The 21,668-nt window shown below is 41.9% G+C and overlaps 1 protein-coding gene across 1 annotated transcript in view; it reads right to left on the reverse strand.

Moving 5' to 3' along the window:
• The window catches only part of POLQ (DNA polymerase theta), a 120,680-nt gene that overhangs the window by 75,195 nt on the left and 23,817 nt on the right, over nucleotides 1-21,668 (reverse strand). Inside the window, exons 9-12 of the mRNA XM_080658448.1 lie at nucleotides 19,807-20,019; nucleotides 13,159-13,301; nucleotides 9,807-10,011; nucleotides 9,333-9,475 (exon numbers count right to left, since the gene is read on the reverse strand). Of these exons, the coding sequence (XP_080514574.1) occupies nucleotides 9,333-9,475; nucleotides 9,807-10,011; nucleotides 13,159-13,301; nucleotides 19,807-20,019 (704 nt within the window). The remainder of the gene's footprint in view (nucleotides 1-9,332; nucleotides 9,476-9,806; nucleotides 10,012-13,158; nucleotides 13,302-19,806; nucleotides 20,020-21,668) is intronic.

Raw genomic sequence — 21,668 nt, forward strand, 5'->3', positions numbered from 1 at the left:
CCTCGGATGGTGGCTGCCCAGCCGCCTGGGGCCGGCCCAAGGCACAGGCAAGCCTCGGATGGCGGCTACCCAGCCGCCTAGGGCTGCCTGAGGCTCAGGTAACCAGGGCCGGCCAAGGCTTGCACTGCCGGCAGTGGCAGCAGCAGAGGTGTGATAGGGGCGTCGCCTTCCCCTGAATGCCAGGTTGCCTCCTGCCCCTGAGGGCTCCCAGACTGTGAGAGGAGGGAGGCCGGGCCGAGGGACCCCCCCTCCAGTGCATGAATTTTCATGCACTGGGCCTCTAGTCTTATATAAAGGAAAATTATCCTACTAAAATAAAGGCATAATAAAGACATTCCCAGATAAAGAAAAACTAAGAAAATCTGTTGCTAGCAGATTTACCTTATAAGAAATACTAAAGAAAGCTCTTTGGGGTGAAACAAAATGACCCAAACAATATTTTAATTCCACATAAAAAACAAAGAGTGCCAATAAAGGTAATTTTGTGGGTACTTATAAAGACGATATTAGTACATATTGCCCCTCCTTTCTTCTCTCAACTGATTTAAAAAGCAATGGTATTTTTTAAAACAAAATACAAGCCCTACGAAGGCAAATGGGAGCAAAACTGTACTGGAAATGACAAGAGATAGTAACTAAAATCCATAGAAACAAATAAAGAAAAACACAAATCTTAGGAATATTAATGCAATAAACTCTGTACATATATACTTGCTTTCTTTTCATCTCTCAGCTTCTTTAAAAACATAAAATTATATAAAATAATAATTATAACAGTGGACTGTTGATTTTGTAATACATACAGATGTAACATGTATAATAGTAATAACACAAACAAAGGAATAGAGATTTACAAGAATAATGTTTCTATATCTCACTGGAATTAAGTCAGAGTAATTTTATGCTGTGTATGGTAACCCCTAGAGTAAATACTGGTAAAGTAACTCCAAAATATATAGAGAAAAATTAAACAAATCAAAATGTTATACTAGAAAATATTCATACAAAATAAATCCATAAAAAGTATAGGAGGGAAAAGACATGAGATATATAAAAAATAAAAAGACAAATAAAATATGTAAGGTGTAAATCCAACTATATAAATAATAACATTAAAATTGAATGGGTTAAATAATCTATTAGAGGCTGAAATTCACAGACTAGATTAAAAAACAACAGAATCCAACTACACAGTGTCTAAAGGAGACACTTTACAGATTAAAAAATATAAATAGGTAAAACGTAAAAGGAAAAAAAATATCATGGAAACCATAACAAAGCTGGAGTGGCTATACTAATATCAGAGAAAACAGACTTAAGAAATGTTAACAGCCCTAACCGGTTTGGCTCAGTGGATAGAGCGTCGGCCTGTGGACTGAAGGATCCCAGGTTTGATTCCAGTCAAGGGCATGTACCTTGGTTGCGGGCAAAACTGATTGATGTTTCTCTCTCATCGATGTTTCTAACTCTCTATCCCTCTCCCCTCCTCTCTGTAAAAAATCAATTATATATATAAAAGAAATGTTAACAGAAATAAGAGGAACATTTTATAATGCTAAAAGATTCAACCCATCAAGTAGACATAACAACTGTAAATATATCCAGGGCCCTGGAATACATGAACAAAACTTGACAGAAATAAAGAGAGAAAGAAACAATTAAAAAATAATAGTTTAAGACTTAAGTACCACCACTTTCAACAACAGATAGAACTAAGCAGAAGATCAACAGGAAATAGAAGACTAAAACAATACTCTACATCAACTACACCTAAGAGACAACTGTAGAACTCCATCTAACAACAGCAGAATGCATATTCTTCTCAAGCTCACATTGAACATTCTCCAGGATAGACCATATGCTAGGCAACAAAATAAGCTTCAATAAATGTGTATTGAAATCCTACAAGGTTTTCACTGTTTTTGGCTATTGTGATATTGCTGCTGTGAACAATCATGTACAAGTTTTTGTATGGACATATGTTTGCACTCTTTTGGGTATTTCTGTGTGAGTAGAATTGCTGGACCATATGGTAACTTCATTTTTAACATTTTAAGGAGTTTCCAAACTCCTTAAAAGCAGCTGCATAATTTTACATTTCTATCAGCAAAGTACAAGGACTCCTATTTCTGCACATTCTCTCCAATACTTGTTTTATTTTTTTTAATAAATCTTTATTCAGATTATTACAATTGTTTCTCCTTTCCCCCCCCCCCCCCCATAGCTCCCCTCCACCCGGTTCCCACCCCACCTTCCGCCCTTACCTTCCCCCCACTGTCCTCATCCATAGGTGTATGATTTTTGTCCAGTCTCTTCCTGAACCCCCCATACCCCTTTCCCCCTGAGAATTATCAGTCCACTCCCTTTCTATGCCCCTGATTCTATTATATTCACCAGATTATTCTGTTCCTCAGGTTTTTAATTCATTTGATTTTTAGGTTCACTTGTTGATAGATATGTATTTGTTGTTCATAATTTTTATCTTTACTTTTTTCTTCTTCCTCTTCTTTAAGAATACCTTTCAGCATTTCATATAATACTGGTTTGGTGGTGATGAACTCCTTTAGCTTTTTCTTATCTGTGAAGCTCTTTATCTGCCCTTCAATTCTGAATGATAGCTTTGCTGGGTAGAGTAATCTTGGTTGTAGGTTCTTGCTATTCATCACATTGAACATTTCTTGCCACTCCCATCTGGCCTGCATAGTTTCTGTTGAGAAATCAGCTGACAGTCATATGGGTGCTCCCTTGTAGGTAACTAACTGTTTTTCTCTTGCTGCTTTTAATATTCTCTCTTTGTCTTTTGCTCTTGGCATTTTAATTATGATGTGTCTTGGTGTGGTCCTCTTTGGGTTCCTTTGTTTGGGGTTCTGTGCTCTTCCTGGACTTGTAAGTCTATTTCTTTCACCGGGTGGGGGAAGTTTTCGGTCATTATTTCTTCAAATAGGTTTTCAGTATCTTGCTCTCTCTCTTCTTCTGGCACCCCCATAATTCTGATGTTGGTACGCTTGAAGTTGTCCCAGAGTCTTCTTACACTATCTTCAACTTTTTGGATTTTTTTTTTTTTGCTTTTTGCTTTTTCGGTTGAGTGTTTTTTGCTTCTTTGTATTTCAATTCTTTGACTTGATTCTTGTGTTCCTCTAGTCTGTTGTTGGGTCTCTGTATAATATTTTTTATTTCAGTCAGTGTATGTTTAATTTCTAGTTGGTCCTTTTTCATATCTTCGAGGGTCTCGTTATATTTATCGGCCTTTTCTAGGATATTCTTGAAAAGTCTTATAACCGTGGTTTTGAATTCTATATCCAGTCGTTTGTTTTCCTCCATTTCTTTTGTTTGTGATCTGTTTCTTTGACGCCGCATGTTCACTGCTTCCCTGAGTTGGTAGGGTAGATTTGTGTGCTAGGTTTCCTATATGGCCCAGTGGATCGGCCTCCCCAGTTAACCTGAGGTGGACACTGTTGGTGCACCCCTTTGTGGACTGTATGTACAGCCTTGTTGTAGTTAAGTCTTGAGTGTTATTGGTATCACTGGGAGGAATTGACCTCCAGGCCATTTGGCTGTAAGGATCAGCTGTGTCTACGCTGGGAGAAGTTCAGTGCTGGAGACAGCCTTATAGGATTAGACTTGCCAAATTGCAATAGCCTCTGTGCTCAGCTTGGATGGGGTGGAGTCTCAGGGCGGAGCAGACAGTCTTGGCTTCCTGTCAGCCTTGCCCTTGCACGCCTTCAGACCTCTGCCTTCCCCGGCTCCCGAGTCTCCGCCCGAGAGTCCAGATTCCCCCCACAAGAGCGTGGGTCCCCAGGGGCTCACCTGGAACTGGGGTTCAGTGCAGTCAGAACTGGGGCTCAGTGCAGTCAGGAGCTTGTGACTCCCTTCCACTAGGGAAAGCCTGTGGCAACCTCCGCAGCCTTTGTGCGCACTGGCACGCGCGCGCCTTCAGACCTCTGCCTTCCCCGGCTCCCGAGTCTCCGCCCGAGAGTCCAGATTCCCCCCCTAAGAGCGTGGGTCCCCAGGGGCTTGCCTGGAACTGGGGTTCAGTGCAGTCAGAACTGGGGTTCCGTGCGGTAGGGGGCTTCCTTCCCCCTTCCGCCAGAGAAAGTCAGCCAGGCTCTCAGCCGCCCTTCCTCTCTGCGCACACAAAGACCCTTTGCTGTACCTCCAATTCTCTGTGAGCTTTTCTCTTTCCTTCTAGTTGTAGAATTTTCACTCAGCCAGCTTTCCTGTGTTTCTGGATGGTGTCCGTTCTGTCTTTTAGTTGTAGTTTTGAAATTGTTGTGCGAGGCAGCAGTTTAGGTGCTTACCTATGCCGCCATCTTGGTTTCTCATCTCCAATACTTGTTTTAATCTGTCTTTTAAAATATATCCTCATGGGTGCAAAGACTGCCTCATTATAGTTTGGGTTTGCATTTATTTCCCCAATGCCTAATGATGTTGAGCATCTTTTTATGTATTTACTAGAGGCCTGATGCATGAAATTCGTGCAAGGGGCTCAGCCCTCACAGTCCCTTGCAGCCTCAACCAGCCCTCACAGCCCCGCTCCATCTGGAAGGTCGTTCAGCTATTTTGTCTAATTAGCATATTAGCTCTTTATTATATAGGAGGATTGACCATTTGGATATCATCTTTAGAAAAATATCTATTCAGATCCTTTGTCCATTTTTAAATTAGTTATTTTTTTATTATTGAGTTCTTTATATATATTCTGGGTACAAGTCTCTTAATGATTTGGAAATATTTTCTCCAGTGAAAACATTCCAAATGTCCATCAATTGATGAGTGGATAAAGATTTAGTATATCCACACAATAGAATATTATTCTGCAATATAAAGGACTTAGAATTGATACATACTATAACATGAATGAACTGTGAAACATTATGCTAAGTGAAAGAAACCAGTTACAAAAATTACATATGATATGATTCCATTTATATGAAATTTTCAGAACAGGAAAGTATATAGAAACAGAAAGCACATTAGTGTATTAGTGCTTTCTCAGGACTAGAGGAGACTGAGGAGGTTAGAGGAAAATGGGGAGTGATTACTCATAGGTACAGGTTTCTTTCTGGGGTGATGAAAATATTCTGAAATTAGATATTGGTAATGATTACAAAACTCTAAATATACTAAAAATCATTGACTTGTACACTTTAAGTGGCATGCTATGTGAATTGCAGTGCAACAAAGCTATTTTTTATTAATTATCAAATTCTCTGAGAAAAATTTCAGAACACTCTTAAAAGTCCAAACACAGACTTAAAGATATGGAGAAACATCCATTTTTATTGAGACCAATCAACTTTTTAAAAATATGATGTTAGTTTTTCTCCATGTTAATACATAAATTTAATAATACCAATGAAAACACCAATTTTAAGTGGTATTATATTAAAAGGTAAGCAAGCAAGAATACCTATGAAAAAGGACAGCAATGAAGAAAACTAGCTCTACTAGATAAAACATACAATAAATGCTTTTAATTAAATTTTAGTTAAAAATTTACTAGTGTACAAATTGGTAAAATTGGTCTGTTGTCAGATCAACAAATGAAACAAAAACATACCCAACAACAAATGGAAATTAGAGAGATATTTAGATACAAAAGCAAATTAGTATATAAGTTAAAATTTGAAGGAAAAAGTTAAAAGATAAAAGCTGTAGAAAACATTTGTCATTGTGTATAAATGAATCTTTTAATAAATGAAGCTGTAACTACAGATAGACATTATGAAAAAAAAGATAAAAGAGTAAGAAAAACATTTCTGAATAAAGTTCATAAATTCAACTACATTTTTTAAAAATTCTACACAAAATACACAATAAACAAAGTCAAAAGCCAAGTGAAAAACTAGGTGAAAAATACTTTTAATTTATTTTACAAAGTATTACTCTCCCTAAAATATAAAAGAACTTTTAAAATTTAAGAAAAAGACCAAAAACACAATAGAAAGTGAGAAAAAGTCATAGATAATTCATGGGGGGGAAAAAGTGTATTGTCCTCAAATATAGAAAAAATGTTCAATGTTCAATTTATTCATAATAAAAAATATAAATTAAATCCACTCAAAATACAAAAGCTTGACAATATAATATATTCTATTTATGAGGTTATAAAAAATAACCACTCTCATATAGCACTGGTAAAATTGGGAAATGATACAAACTCTATAGAAGGAAATTTGACAAAACCAAAATCACATCTGCCTTGACACTTTGCCCAGCAATTGCACTCCGGGAGTCTTTCCTAAAGGTACACCTCTATTAAAACTAAACTATGTGTACATCAAAGTTTTTTTAACTGCAGCATCATTTACCATAATAAAATATTGGAAACAAAGCATTGGTATATCCTCACACACAAAATGGAGTTAAACAGATAGAAATAAAGAGCCCAGCCGGCATGGCTTAGTGATTGAGTATGGAGCCAGGAAATAAGAGGTCACTGGTTCAATTCCCCGTCCCAGGGCACATGCCTAGGTTGAGGGCTCAATCCCCAGTAAGGGATATGCAGAAGGCAGCCAATCAATGATATTTCTCTCTCATTGATGTTTTTATCTCTCTATTCCTCTCCCTTCCTTTCTCTAAAAATCAATAAAAACTTATTTTTAAAAAAAGAATAAAAAAAATCTCTAGCGGTTCCTCAAAAAATTAAGGCCAGAATTATCATATGACCCAGAAATCTCTCTCTTGGGTATCTAATCCCTTCCCATGTAAACTTGAAAACATTTATTTGCAAAGATACATGCACTCCAAATATATGTTCATTGCAGCATTATTCATGGTGGCCAAGATATAGAGACAACCAAAGTGTCCTTCAATAGAGGATTGGATAAAGAAGACATGGTGCATATACTGTATACTATGGAAAACTACTCAGCCATAAGAAACATGGATGGACCTTGAGAATATTATGCTTAGCAAAATAAGTCAGTCAGTAAAAGCTAAGAACTATATGATTTCACTCATATGTGGAATATATAACTGAAACTCACTGACACAGACACCAGTATGGTGGTTAACAGAGGAAAGGTGGTGGAGGTGGGGGAAGTAATTGGGGCCAAATATATGGTGATGGAAGATGGTTTGACCTTGGGTGATTGGTACATAATGCAATATAGAGATCATGTATCACAGAAAGCTATATAATCCTATTGACCAATGTCACCCCAATAAACTTAATAAAATAAAACACACAAAGTGTTTTTAAAAAATCTCCATGAAGTGATTTGCAAGATATATTGTTAAGGAAAAAAATATAAAATAATGTACAGTATATATTATCCCTTGTATAAGAAAACAAAGTAACTATATATAAGTGATTGCTAATATTTATAAAGTGAAAAAAAAAAAAGAGATACACCAAAAACTAGTGAAAATTCTATATAATAAAAGCCTAATATGCTAAGTGTCTGACCATTCGACTGTTCGACCAGTCGCTATGACGTGCACTGACCACTAGGGGGCAGATGCTCCAACCAGTAGGTTAGCTTACTACTGTGGTCCGGCCAATCAGGACTGGGTGAGATGAGCTGGACATGCCCTGGAGCCCTCTCATGGTCCCTCCTCAGCCCTAATTGTGCACCAGTGAGGTCCCTTGGCCTGACCTGAGCCCTCTCGCAATCTGGGACCCCTTGGGGGATGTCCGCAGGCCAAGTCAAGGGACCCCACCGGTGCATGAATCTGTGCACCGGGCCTCTAATCTATAATAATAAAAGGGTAATATGCTAATTAGACTGAACATCCAGGTGTCATTCCGGACGTCCTTCCAGACAAAGCTGAGCTGGAGTGAAGGCCGGGTCCCGGGTGCCTGGTGGAGGTGGCCAGAGGGAAGCAGCCCAGGTCCCGGGTACCTGGCAGTGGCAGCAGCTGGAGCAAAGCCCGGGTCCCAGGTGCTGGAGGGAAGCCGGTGCCGGCAGCAGGGGAAGGAAGGCCTACTCTTGCATGAATTTTCATGCATCAGGCCTCTAGTCTATATATACTGTATAAAAGCCAAGCAATTGGAACGACCAGAACAACTGGTTGCTATGACATGCACTGCGGCAGCCAACAGGGCTGATTGGGGCCCCAATTGGTACCCCCCACCACGATCAAGGTTGGGGCGGCTAGCCAGCCATCCGCGGCCCCTCCCCCCTGCTGGCCCAGTCCCCAATTGGTCCCCCCACCCCGATTGTGGGTGGGGCCAGCTGGCCAACGTCCCACATCCCCTCCCCCCACCGGCCCGGCCTCCATTGGCCCCCATTGGGGCGGACGGCTGTACCCCAACCATGCATGAATTCATGCACTGGCCTCTAGTCCTATATAATAAAAGCCTAATATGCAAATCGTCCCCTCAGGCGGTTGTTCCACTGGGAGTTCGGCAGGGAGACCGGGAGTTTGACTGCTCACTATGACATTAGCTGACCACCAGGGAGTGGCGCGGAACATGGTGGATGTCGGCGATGCACTGCGACCTCTCGCTGGCTACCTGGGACTGAGGGTGATGGGGACAGAGGTGTGGTGAGAATATGGGGTGTCCGCCAAGCTCGCTCTCACTCCCCCTGCTACCATTCCCTGGGACACCAGGGCTTGCACGCTGGGGAAGCCCCCCCCCGCACTCAGGTGCCCAGTGCCCACGAAGAGCCCGCCCTGCACCTGTGTGGCCTTTGCAGCCGCTGAGACTACAGTGGCCAGTCGGGCTGCCCGTGGGTTCGTGTAGGAGCGCTCTGCCCACCCAGCTTCCGCACGGTGCCACTGAGCGGCCCAGAAGCCCACGCTGCACCCCGGCCCATGGCTGCTCTCACCGCATCTCCATGTGGGGACTCAGGCACCGTGACTCAGGCAGAGGGGGGCAGATGGGGGCTCAGGGGCCCAGGTGCTGCCCAGGGCCCAGAGGTCAGCTGGGACCTGCCCTTCCACACCAGACGCTCACGTTTCGATCACGTGCCAGGCCTAGGGACCGCACCCATGCATGAATTTCATGCACAGGACCTCTAGTAGTTATATAATAAGGGGGATGGAAATGGCATGCAAGGGGTAGATATGGATATCAGACTTCACTGAGTATTCCTTTTGATAATAGTTCTTACTTTTGAATCACATAAAAGTCTTAAATATTCAAATAATACATGCAAAATATAAATTTTTCATTTAACTTAAAACATAAATGTATATTAATTTGCCAATATTTTGGGCTGGGGTCAAGGCCTTTCCATTTGAGTGTTGAGTCTGTTCATTAGATTTACCATTGCTTTCTTATCAATACAAGATGTTTTCTTAGGGTATCTTTGATGTTCAAGATTCTACATATTTTTTCTCCCCATTTTCACCAATATGAAAGTAAAGAAAACAGAACTTACCAGGTAGACAATATGCAGATCATTCTCTAAAACAAAACCTTTCATCGCTCTTTGGAGATCAGCAAAAATATCTAAAGTATCAGCTGGAGAAAGCGAGGAAGAAAGAGTTGCTGACCCAAGATGTGTTGGATGATACACTTTTCCTAGTTTGGAGTTGGGGAAAATAAAAGATCAGATGTTGAAAATAAAACAACACAGTTTTTGTATTCTGTAATTAACCTTCTAGGCTCTGATAAATTTTACAAACAGAATCTTGCCCAATGCATGGATTCTTTATGAGCGGGCTCTATTCGAATTGTCTGATGTTGCTGAACACAACACTGACTTACTGAAAATGAGTTGACACACTCCTTGAAAAATTAATTTCCTTTTAAACTGCTTGAAAAGTCAATTTCCTTTTATTAATCAGTCACACACATCTAATTCACTAAAGATGAAAAAGTGAGTAAACGGAAACTAAGAATTCATAGTTACCTTCTGTTCCATCACTAGCTTCAGTAGTCTGGATGAATTCATTTTCTAGTAGCCACATTACACAGGCCTCAATTGCTCCAAGTTGAACAGGATCTTGATTTTTCTGAATTCCCCGCTTCCCTTCTCTCATACTTGCAGCCAAAAATGTGCAAGAAGCATAAGTCTGCATATCTTGTGATGTACTTGCCACTCCGCCAACTATTATCTGATACAAGAGGTTTGAAGTTTTCTGTAACTTTTTAATAAGATATGCAGGCCCTCGTGATATAAAATAAATGAAGTGATTTTTGTTCTCTTAAAATGTTATCAGCATCTTAATGTAGACTTTTTACTAACTCCTCTATCATCATTCATTATAAATGTAGACAACATCTAATGACAACAAGAAAAGTTTTCCAGAAAAGTAGACACATTTTCTCATCAATGAAAATAAGTGAATCATTATCTACTGAAATGTGGAAACTAACAACCTATATACAGGATGTTGTGATGGCTCATGGCCAACAATCAAAATAATTCTTCTCATTCTTCTTTCTGAAGTATGTGGGCATAGAGAAATGCTAGTATTGAATATTTCCTAACCAGAAAAAGGGTTGGGAATAGGTGTAGAAAAAGATGAAGTCAGCTGTAGCTGGTTTGGCTCAATGGATAGAGCATCAGCCTTTGAACTGAAGGGTCCCGGGTTTGATTCCCGTCCAGGGCACATGCCCAGGTTGTGGGCTCAATCCCATTGGGGGGTGTGCAAGGTTCAGCCAATCAGTAATTCTCTCTCATCATTGATGTTTCTCTCTCTCCCTTCCTCTCTGAAATCAATAAAAATATATTAAAACAAAACAAAATGATGAAGTCAGTGCATCTTGCGGGTATCATTTTCCTACAACTATTCTATTACATATACTGATTTGCCCCTTGCCTTCTTTAACTTAACACATATTGGAAGCATAACAAATCATCCTAAACAGAGTTATCTCAGTTTTTCCAAGATTTATTTATTTATTTTTTAAATATATTTTATTGATTTTTTACAGAGAGAAAGGGAGAGGGATAGAGAGTTAGAAACATCGATGAGAGAGAAACATCAATCAGCTGCCTCCTGCACACCCCCTACTGGGGACATGCCCGCAACCAAGGTACATGCCCTTGACCGGAATCGAACCTGGGACCTTTCAGTCCGCAGGCTGATGCTCTATCCACTGAGCCAAACCGGTTTCGGCGATTTATTTAGTATTAATGCTATTTTGGTTGTTTCCAGTTTTTTCTTATTACCAACAGTGTAATAATAAGCATTCTTGTACATTTAATTTGATGTAATTTCACAAATAAATTCCTAGGTTAAATTCCTAGATGTAAATCTGCTGGATAAATGGCTATGTGCATTTTTTTAAATCTTACTAGGTATGAACAAGTTGTCCTCCAAAAGAGTTATAGCAGTATATGAGAGTGCCTACTTTTGTCATCCTTACCAATACCATGTTAACAATTCTTTTCTTTCTTTTTTTTTTTAATTGAGAAATAAAGTAGAGTCTGAGTAAAGGCATAAGTACCCCAGCACCACTACTAAAGTCAATAGCAAGACATGCATGCTGATATATGAATAGAACACTTTTCTGGATAAATTAATGAAACATTTGAAGGGGGTTACCTTTAAGGAATATAAGCAGAGAGTTTTATTTTTCACTTTAAATCTTTCCATACTGTTTGAAACTTCTAATCAGTGTATTTGTAATTTGGTATTATTTTAATGTTAACAGGTATTATCTAGATCAGCCGTGGGCAAACTATGGCCCATGGGCCGGATCCGGCCCGTTCGGCTGTTCTATCTGGCCCACGGAGCCGAAAGAGCGGAGGGTTCTCTTGCTCTCCCCTCCGCTCCTTTACTTTGAATTTATATTAGTTCACACAAACACTCCATCCATGCTTTTGTTCCGGCCCTCCAGTCAAGTTTAAGAACCCATTGTGGCCCTCGAGTCAAAAAGTTTGCCCACCCCTGATCTAGATGGAGAAACTAGGGTCCACCTTTATTCAGAAAATAAATAAAACCATATATAAAAAATAAAAAGAACCATCTGGTATATGGATTTTAATGCAGTTTTGAAATGGATTGATATAGCACTAGCTGTATGAAATTCCAGAAAATTCTACATAATAAATAATATGCAAATTGACCATCACTCCAACACACAAGATGGCCACCACAAGATGGCCAGCAGTAGAGGACAGTTGGGGGTGATCAGGCCTGCAGGGGAGGACAGTTGGGGGCAACCAGGCCTGCAGGGGAGGGCAGTTGAGAGTGACCAGGCCTGCAGGGGAGAGCAGTTGGGAGGAACCAGGCATGCAAGGAAGGGCAGTTGGAGGCGATCAGGCCTGCAGAGGAGGGCAGTTAGGGGGAACCGGACTGGCAAGGCAGTTGGGAGTGACCAGGCTGGCAGGGGAGCAGTTAGGCGTCGATCAGGCTGGCAGGGGAGTGGTTAGGGGGTGATCAGGCTGGCAGGCAGAAGTGGTTAGGGGCAATCAGGCAGGCAGACAGATGAGCAGTTGAGAGCCAGCAGTCCTAGATTGTGAGAGGGATGTCCCAGATTGGAGAGGGTGCAGGCTGGGCTGAGGGACACCCTCCCTCATGCACGAATTTTGTACACCTGGCCTCTAATCTATGTATAAAAGCCTAAGCGGCCATTCAACCATTAGACCAGTCACTATGACGCACACTGACCACCAGGGGGCAGATGCTTAATGCAGGAGCTGCCCTAGTGGTCAGTGCAGGAGTGCCGCTCAGCTGACCGACAGGCGCCAGACACTGGGCTCACGGCTGGCGAGCGCCGCTGCAGTGGCACAAGCCTCTCCCGCAGACACTCCCCCTGTGGACCGGGATCGGATTGGGACCAGCATTGGGACTGACTGGGCGTGAGCCCGTGGCCATTTCTCAGTCATGGGCGCACCAGTATTGCCCTAGGACAGGCGTGTGGAGGCCACAGCAGAGCGGCAGCGAGCCTTCTGAGCGGCAGCAGCAGCAGGCACAGCGGGGCCAGGATGAGCAGGAGAGGCATGGCACCAGGCCCGAGCTCGGGATCCGGCTCCTCCCTGGCTGCCTACCACTTCACACACTACTATATCCCTTGGGGGATGTTGGACTGCCAGTTTTGGCCCAATCTCCGCAGGTCACATGGAGCGCCCCACTGGTGCACGAATCTGTGCACCGGGCCTCTAGTAACTATATAAAATAGAAGAGATTCAGACTTGGGAAGGCTCTAAATAACCTCATAAAGAAACACAAGCTAAAATTTTTCACATATAAAGTTCTACCATTGAAGTATAGGTACAAAAGAGCAAGTGGTAATTTAGCGAACAGTCTTACCTCCAGAATAGCTCTTATCATGCTCGGAGTTACTTCTTCTCCTTCTCTTTTTCGCAGACAGCTCCGAACAGGTTTTAGAGATCCCTGAAGTAAAGCTATGCCTTTTGATTTCTCAGAGTTCTTACAAATTAAGATACTCTCACCTATAACCAAAAAAATCATACGTTTGCAAAATCTCAACACATTTCCATAAGATACTGGCTAAAAAGAATTTAATTGGCTTACTTGTTTTAAAGGAAATAATAGATGATAGTGACTGTCATGGTCAAAAAATTATTGCTAATGTTTTATTTTCTGAACTTTGGATTGTAGGGGATCAGAATATATATGCCACACTAAAATATGCCACTTTCTTCATATTAAGGATTAATTTGACCTGAAGGCAATTGGAAAGTAGCAAACACAGAAAAAAGCACTTTGCCTTTTTTCCATTAGCTTAGAAGCAAGACATATATTTTTTATCACTTTGAAAATTATGTAATTGTTTAACCACTATGCTGTGCACATGAAACTAATAAAAATAATATTGGATATCAAAGGTAATTGAAAAATATTTTTTTTAAACTTAAAAATAAAATAGCCCTGGCCCTAGCTGGTTTGACTCAGTGGATAAAGCCTTGGCCTGTGGACTGAAGGGTCCAAGGTTCCATTCCAGTCAAGGGCATGTGCTCGGGTTTCAGGCTCAATCCCCAGTAGGGGGCGTGCAGGAGGCAGCCAATCAATGATTATCATCATTGATGTTTCTATCTCTCTTTCCCTATCCCTTCCTCTCTGAAATCAATAAAAATATTTTATTAGCCCTGACCTGTTTGGCTCAGTGGATAGTGTCGGCCTGCAGACTGAAGGGTCCCGGGTTCGATTCCGGTCAAGGGCATGTACCTTGGTTGCGGGCACGTCCCCAGTAGGAGGTGTGCAGGAGGCAGCTGATCGATGTTTCTCTCTCATCGATGTTTCTAACTCTCTACCCTCTCCCTTCCTCTCTGTAAAAAAATCAATAAAATATATCCTATATAATAAAAGCCTAATATGCAAATTGACCATCACTCCAACACACAAGATGGCTGCCACAAGATGGCCAGCAGGGAAGGGCAGTTGGGGGTGATCAGGCCTGCAGGGGAGGGCAGTTGGGGGGGGGGGAACCAGGCCTGCAGGGGAGGGCAGTTAGGGGTGACCAGGCCTGCAGGGGAGGGCAGTTAGGGGAAATGGGGCCAGCAAGGGAGGGCAGTTAGGGGCAACCGGACTGGCAAGGGAGGGAAGTTAGGGGTGACCGGGTCAGCAGGGGAGGGCAGTTGGGGGTGACCAGGCCTGCAGGGGAGTACAGTTAGGGGAGACCAGGCCTGCAGGGGAGGGGAGTTAGGAGTGACCAGGCCAGCAGGGGAGGGCATTTGGGGGCAACCAGGCCTGCAGGGAGCAGTTAGGCATAGATCTGGCTGGCAGGGGAGTGGTTAGGGCAGCCTTGGGCAAACTATGGCCTGCGGGCCGGATCCGGCTGTTCTATCTGGTTCTCTTGCTCTCCCCTCCGCTCCTTTACTTTGAATTTATATTAGTTCACACAAACCCTCCATCCATGCTTTTGTTCCGGCCCTCCAGTCCAGTTTAAGAACTCATTGTGGCCCTCGAGTCAAAAAGTTTGCCCACCCCTGGGTTAGGGGGTGATCAGGCTGGCAGACAGAAGCAATTAGGGGCAATCAGGCAGGCAGGCAGGTGAGTGCTTGGGAGCCAGCTCTTGGATTGTGAGAGGAATCCCAGACTGGAGATGGTTCAGGTTGGACTGAGGGACAACCCCCTCCCGTGCATGAATTTCATGCATGGGCCTCTAGTTTAAAAATATATATATATATATATATATTAAAAAATGGCCCTGGCTGGTTTTCTCAGTGGTTAGAGACTCAGCCCATGCACCCAAGGGTCTCAGGTTTCATTTCCCATCATGGTTGCAGGCTCAATCCCCAGCCCCACTTGAGGCACATGCAGGAGGCAACCCATCAATGTTTCCCTCTCACATCAATGTTTTTCTTTCTTTCTCTTTCTCTCTCTCTCTCTCTCTCTCTCTCTCTCTCTCTCTCTCTCTCTCTCTCTCTTCTCTCTCTCTCTCTCTCCCTTCCTCCCCCTGTCCTTCCACTCTATTTAAAAGCAATGGGAAAAATATTCTCAGGTGAGGGTTAAAATAATAATAATTTTAAAAATAAAATAAAACCCCTAAGGGTCAGTTGGGTACATGGCCAGTCAGCTAAAGATTTTATATTCCCCAGCTTCCATTGAAATTGATAAAAGTAACCATGTAACTAATTGTATGTGAAGAAAAATACTATGTATATCTTTTAAAAAAATAAATATATATTTTTTTACTGATTTCAGAGAAGGGAGAGGGAGAGAGATAGACACATCAATAATGAGAATCACTGATCATCTGCCTCCTGCATGCCCCCTACTGGGGATTGAGCCTACAATGCAGGCATGTGCCCTTGACCAGAATCGAATCTGGGACCCTTAAGTCCACAGGCCAACACTATCCAGAGCCAAATTGGTGTCCATCTTCTTAAAAGGGCAGAACATGTTCTTTACTTCCTCATCTCCCCTTCTGGAAGTCTAAAATGCAGATGTGCTGACAGAGACTAGAGTAGTTATCTTGCACCATAGGATAGAAACCACATTGCTGAACATGGAAAAACAAACTAGAAAACTTGGTCCCTGACACTGGCGTCACAATATCAGTCCCAGACTGTACTGGTATATGAAAAGAAACTAACTTCTACCTCGTTTAAACACTTGTTACGTTGGCTTTTGTTACAGCAGCAAACTTATATTCTAACTAATTCAGTCACTAATAAGTTATAGCCAATTTTTATTATTTGTGGTAGTTATGTTCTGTAGCCACCACAAACTGAATTAGGGAATATTGAACCATTGCTCCTAGGGGAGATACAGGGCTAGCTTCCTGCAAGCCTCTAACTCAACATTTGCAATAAAATCTTGTCTTAAGTATGTTTCTGTCTAAACAGACCTTATTTAATACTAGAGGCCCATTGCACGAAGATTCATGCAATAAGCCTTCCTTCCCCTGGCTGCCAGCACCAGTTTTCCTCCGGCACCCGGGACCCAGGCCTTTGCTCTGGCCGCCGCCTTCCTTCTTTGCTCTGGCTGGACCTTCAGTCTTCGCTCCAGCTGGAGCGCCACTTCTGTAGCTCCCTCTGCCCCCCGCCCTCTCCCTCATAGCAGGCGTCCCGCCCGGCCTGGCTGCTCAGAGACCAGGAGCAGCTGGGCGGCAGGACCACCGTCATCTTTGTTGGGATTAATTTGCATACTCACTCCTGATTGGCTGGTGGGCATTGTGGAGTGACAGTAAATTTGCATACTTCTCTTTTATTAGTGTAGATGTGCTATTGATTTATTAATATTAAACTTCCAGTCAACAGTACTATATCTCATGGCTGAACAAAGCTTATCTAATACACTTATTTCCACTATACAGCACATCACAGCCTTCTTGCACTTAGGAACACTAGATAATAACTGTATTTCAGCACTATGCTTAGGGGTCACGTTAAACAGTTAAGTCGCCAAAAAGCCCAAAAATGTAAGACTGTGGCACTAAACAGACCATGAAAAGGATGCTTGTTTACAGTGTGAGAGCCAAAGCAAGAGGTACAGAGCCATGTGTGCTTCCAGAGACTCAAATTCTTCATGGCTCTGCACATATCCATGAAAGCCCAACAAGTGTTGATTTGGGGGTTATGAATAAATTTGAGTAAGTAAGCAAATTCATAAATATGAGATCCACCAAATATGAGGATCGACTGTATTTAGGGACCTCATATGGCAAATCAAGTTATTCTAAAAGTCACTTCCTCGGTATACTGCCCAGCTTTTTGTGCCCAGAATACCCCACCTGTTTTCCCATTAAGATTGTCCCCTTTCTCCTGGATATGCAAATTTCACTTCAATAGCCACAGAACTGTTTGCCTATGTATTTGAAATTTGGTATAATGTTGAAGTCAATAAACTACCTCCTACAAAAGAAAGATAAAGTAACAGAGAATGTTCCTCCAAATTTTTATTTATTTATCCTTATTATTGAAAGTATTACAGATGTCTTTAATGTTTGCCATTGTAATTATGATGTGTTTTGGTGTGGGTCTTTTTGGGTTCATCTTCTTTGGGATCTCTGTGTTTCCTGGGCTTGTGTGACTTTTTCCTTCACTAGGTCAGGGAAGTTTTCTGTCATTATTTCTTCAAACAGGTTTTCTAGTCCTTGCTCAACTTTTTCTCCGTCTAGCACCCCTATTATGATGTTGTTATGCCTCTTGGTGTCCCAAAGATCCCTTAAAGTCTCCTCTTGCTTTTTAATTTCTTTTTCCAATTGCTGCTCTGAATAGGTATTTTTTTCCTACCTTGTCTTCTAATTCGCTGATTTGGTCCTCAGCTTCTTCTAGTCTATTGTTGAATACTTCCAGGATATTCTTTATTTCAGCTATGTCATTCTTCATTTCTGCTTGACTCTTATTCATTGTTTTAACCTCTTTTTTCATGTTGGTATAGTTCTCATTAAGTTTCTTATAATGAGTTACTTATAGTTCTCACTAAATTGTTTGAGCACCCTTATAACAATTACTTTGAATTATTTATCTGACAAATTGCTTGCCTCCATTTCATTTAGTTCCTTTTCTGGTGACTGCTCCTTTTATTTCATTTGGTGGTTGTTTCTTTGTCTTTCCATTTTAGCAGTCTGGTAGTCTGGAGTGCTGCGTGAGGCAGGCAGGGTCATGGGGCAGGTCCATGCATCCAGAAGTGACTGGTTGCACCTGGTTGCAATGGTGGGTCCAATCTTCTGGTGACAATTGATTAGGCTCCTGGTCACTGTGGCAGGTCCGTGCACCCAGGGGCATCAGGTCACGTCAACCGGGTAGTGGCAGGTGGCAGGGCCATTTGTACAAGGGTGCTGCGTCAGGCACAAGCAGTTGATGTGGCAGTTTCGTGCATCTTAGGGCCTTGGGTCATGGTAGCAGGGCCAGGCACACTATATCAAGGTGGTGGGGGCCATTTTCTAGGGGCACCGGATTGGGCATGCTGGGTAGGGCAGCAGGTCCCTATGTCCAGGCGGGCCAAGTGTCAAGGTGACAAGGCAGGCTGGGCGCTGCTGGTGGAGTGCTCTACTGGTGTAGGGGATAACTGGACACTGCTCCACTGGTGAAGAGTGACGTCGGGCAATGCCCCATTTGTGGAGGAGGTTGGCTGGGCTAGGCACTACTCCACTGGTGGAGGATGCAGGCCAGGCGCTGCTCTGCTGGTGGAGGGGGCAGGCCAGGTGCTCCACTCACAGAGGAGGAAGGCTGGGCACGCCACTCGCCAATATGATGGGGGTAGGCCGGGCACTGCTTGTCAAGGCAGCTGGGGGGTCCGCCATGGCACACTGAGCTGCTATGTCTGGTCTGTGTTCAGGGGGCTTTGAGTACCAGCATTAGGGCCAAGAACATTTGTCTGTGGCCTAGGAGCACTGGGGCAGGGCTGCTCCTCACAGCCTCCTCCCTGGAAGACCCTTTGGAGAGAAGCATGTGGAGAGAAGCACGTGGCCGAGCAGCACATGGCAGCCAGTAACTCCTCTGCCAGGAGCATCCAAACCTGCCCATCTCTCCCCCTACCCCTCCCTTCCCACCCACAGAACACCCACACACAGGTACCTCTCACCTGTTCACACTCTCACCCTCATTCCAGTCCTGACCTCCACCATGTTCCGAAGTAGACGTCCAAAATTTCTTTAAAGTTAGAAGACTCATAACAATTCAGTCACACCCAGAATAATGTAGGATGTTAGAATTAATATATATATATTACATATTATTTTAAATAAAATATCCATGAACATTACTCCTTTCACCCTGGCCGGTATGGCTCAGTTGGTTGGAGCACTGTCCTGTACACTAAAAGGTGGTGGGTTCAATTATTGGTCAGGGCACATACCCAGGTTGTGGGTTCAATCCCCGATGGGAGGCAACCAATCAAAGTTACTCTCTTATATCGATGTTTCTCTCTCTCTAAAATCAATTTTTAAAAAAGAAAGAGTCCAGTTGGCATAGCTCAGTGGTTGAGTGTCAACCTATGAACCAGGAGGTCATGGTCAGGGCACATACCAGGGTTGCAGGCTCAATCCCTAGTGTGGGGCAAGCTGGAGGCAGCCAATCAATGATTCTCTCTCATCGTTGATGTTTCTTTCTATCTCTCCCTCTCCCTTCCTCTCTGAAATCACTAAAGATATATTAAAAAGAAAAAAATAGAGAATTGGACATCAAAATTAAAGAAAAAAAGGAAGAAAATTACTCCCTTCATTAACACTAAATAAAAGACTATACTGGAAATTAAACATATTCTAGCTAATGTGATAATTCACTTGATTAAGATAATACTGAATCATTTCACAGTATATATATAATACAAAAGAAAATCTTAATTCCACCTTAGTAGAAAATCAATGGTTGACAATATATGAAAAATGACTTACATTATTGGTATTAAGTAAATCCAAAAGGATGACATTAGTGTGTTGGATAACAAACACAGCATAATGAGAACTGGGTTGCCAGGGACTAATCAAATTTCAAGTAGAACGACACTGTCCATCTGCAATGCTATTGAAATTAAATTCAAACTCACCTACTGTGTCTACTCCTTTCCTGCCAGCACGACCAACCATCTGCTTATAAGTAAGAATATCTAGAGTTCGACCACTGAAAATAGGAGTCCGAATAATTACACGACGTGCAGGTAAATTCACCCCAGATGAAAGAGTAGAAGTTGCTGCCAAGACTCGAATCTGACCTTGACGGAAGGCTCCTTCAATGATATCCCTCTCCTCAAAAGTAAGACCTAAAGAAAGGAAGTTACAATAACATGCACAGATGGACCTTGAACAACACAGGAGTTACAGGCACAGACCCCACACGCAGTAGAAAATCCATGTTTAACTTTTGACTCCCCCAAAATTCCTATTGTTGACTAGAAGTCTTCTTACTAATAATATAATCAATTAACACATATTTTGCATGTTATATGTTTTTATACTGTTTTATTACAGTAAAGTAAGCTTAAAAAAAGAAAATGTTAAGAAAATCATAAGGAAGAGAAATACTTTTATAGTACTATACTATATTGATACCCTAAGTTTACATCATATGTTTACAAGATGAATTGTCTGTCAGTACCTATATCAATATTGTCTCATATGATACAAAACACTGTGATAGTATATGTATTAGTAACACTAGACATTAAAAATGAAAGATGTGCCCAGCCAGCATGGCTCAGTGGTTGAGTAACCTATGAACCAGGAGGTCACGGTTTGATTCCCAGTCGGAGCACATGCTTGGGTTGCAGTGTGGAGCGTGAAGGAGGCAAGCCGATCGATGTTTCTCTCATCATTCTTGTTTCTATCTCCCTTTCCCTCTCGCTTCCTCTCTGAAATCAATAAAAATATATTTAAAAAGAAAGATGTAATCCTGGCCTGTATAGTTCAGTGGTTGAGCATCAAACCATGCACCAAGAGGTTACTGGTTCAATTCCCAGTAACATGTCTGGGTTGCAAGCAGGAGGCAAGCCGATGAATATTTCTCTCTAATCAATGTTTCTATCTCTCCCTCTCCCTCTCCCTTCCTCTCTCTCTAAAAAACAATAAAAACATTTTTTTAATGAAATATGTGAAAAAGAAACTCATTTACTTACAGATATAACAATTCATGCTCTGATAATAAAGCAGCAGCAATACACTTGTTTGATGGCAGTCTATGATTATACTAGATACAGTAGGTCCTAGGGTTATGTCGGAGATCCGTTCCTACGGTGGCGACAAAATGCGATTTTTGCCGTAAGTCGGAACCCACCTACATAAGCACCTACCTCCTCACTCACATGGAGCACATACACAGCAGTAATGAAGTGAAACAGTAAAAAAATTTTAAAAGAAAGTTAACAATTCCTGACCTTTACTTGTAGTAAATAAATAATAAAAAACATAAAGCACATATGTACATACGTCGAAATGACGGAACATTTTTTTTAATAAATAAATGAGAGATGGCAACATAACCACGAAACAACGTATGTTGAGTCTGATGTAACCCAAGGACCACCTGTAGTCTAGTCTGCACACTAATAAATGAACTGTTATAAAATTTTTATGGCATATAGTAACAGACATATTCATAAGACAGTAGAAACACTGTTACAGTTTTTTTAAACCGATTACCTATGATAATAGCCTGATACACATTAGCATATTGTACAGTAATATAATTTTAAAGCATTTATAAAACAGTAAGAAAACTAACACATTATTAATTTTACATTATATATCATTCACCTTATGCCTATGTAAGGACAGGCTATCATTTCAATACAAGTCTTGCTCATGATGAATAATTAGGCAATGAAGATGACCCAAAAACGTCTCATACAGTTCCTGTCACACAGTTATTATATTTTCACATGAAGACACTCACACACATACACAACAGATAAGT

Source organism: Plecotus auritus (genome assembly GCF_963455305.1).
Source record: "Plecotus auritus genome assembly, chromosome: 2".
NCBI classification, from domain to species: domain Eukaryota; kingdom Metazoa; phylum Chordata; class Mammalia; order Chiroptera; family Vespertilionidae; genus Plecotus; species Plecotus auritus.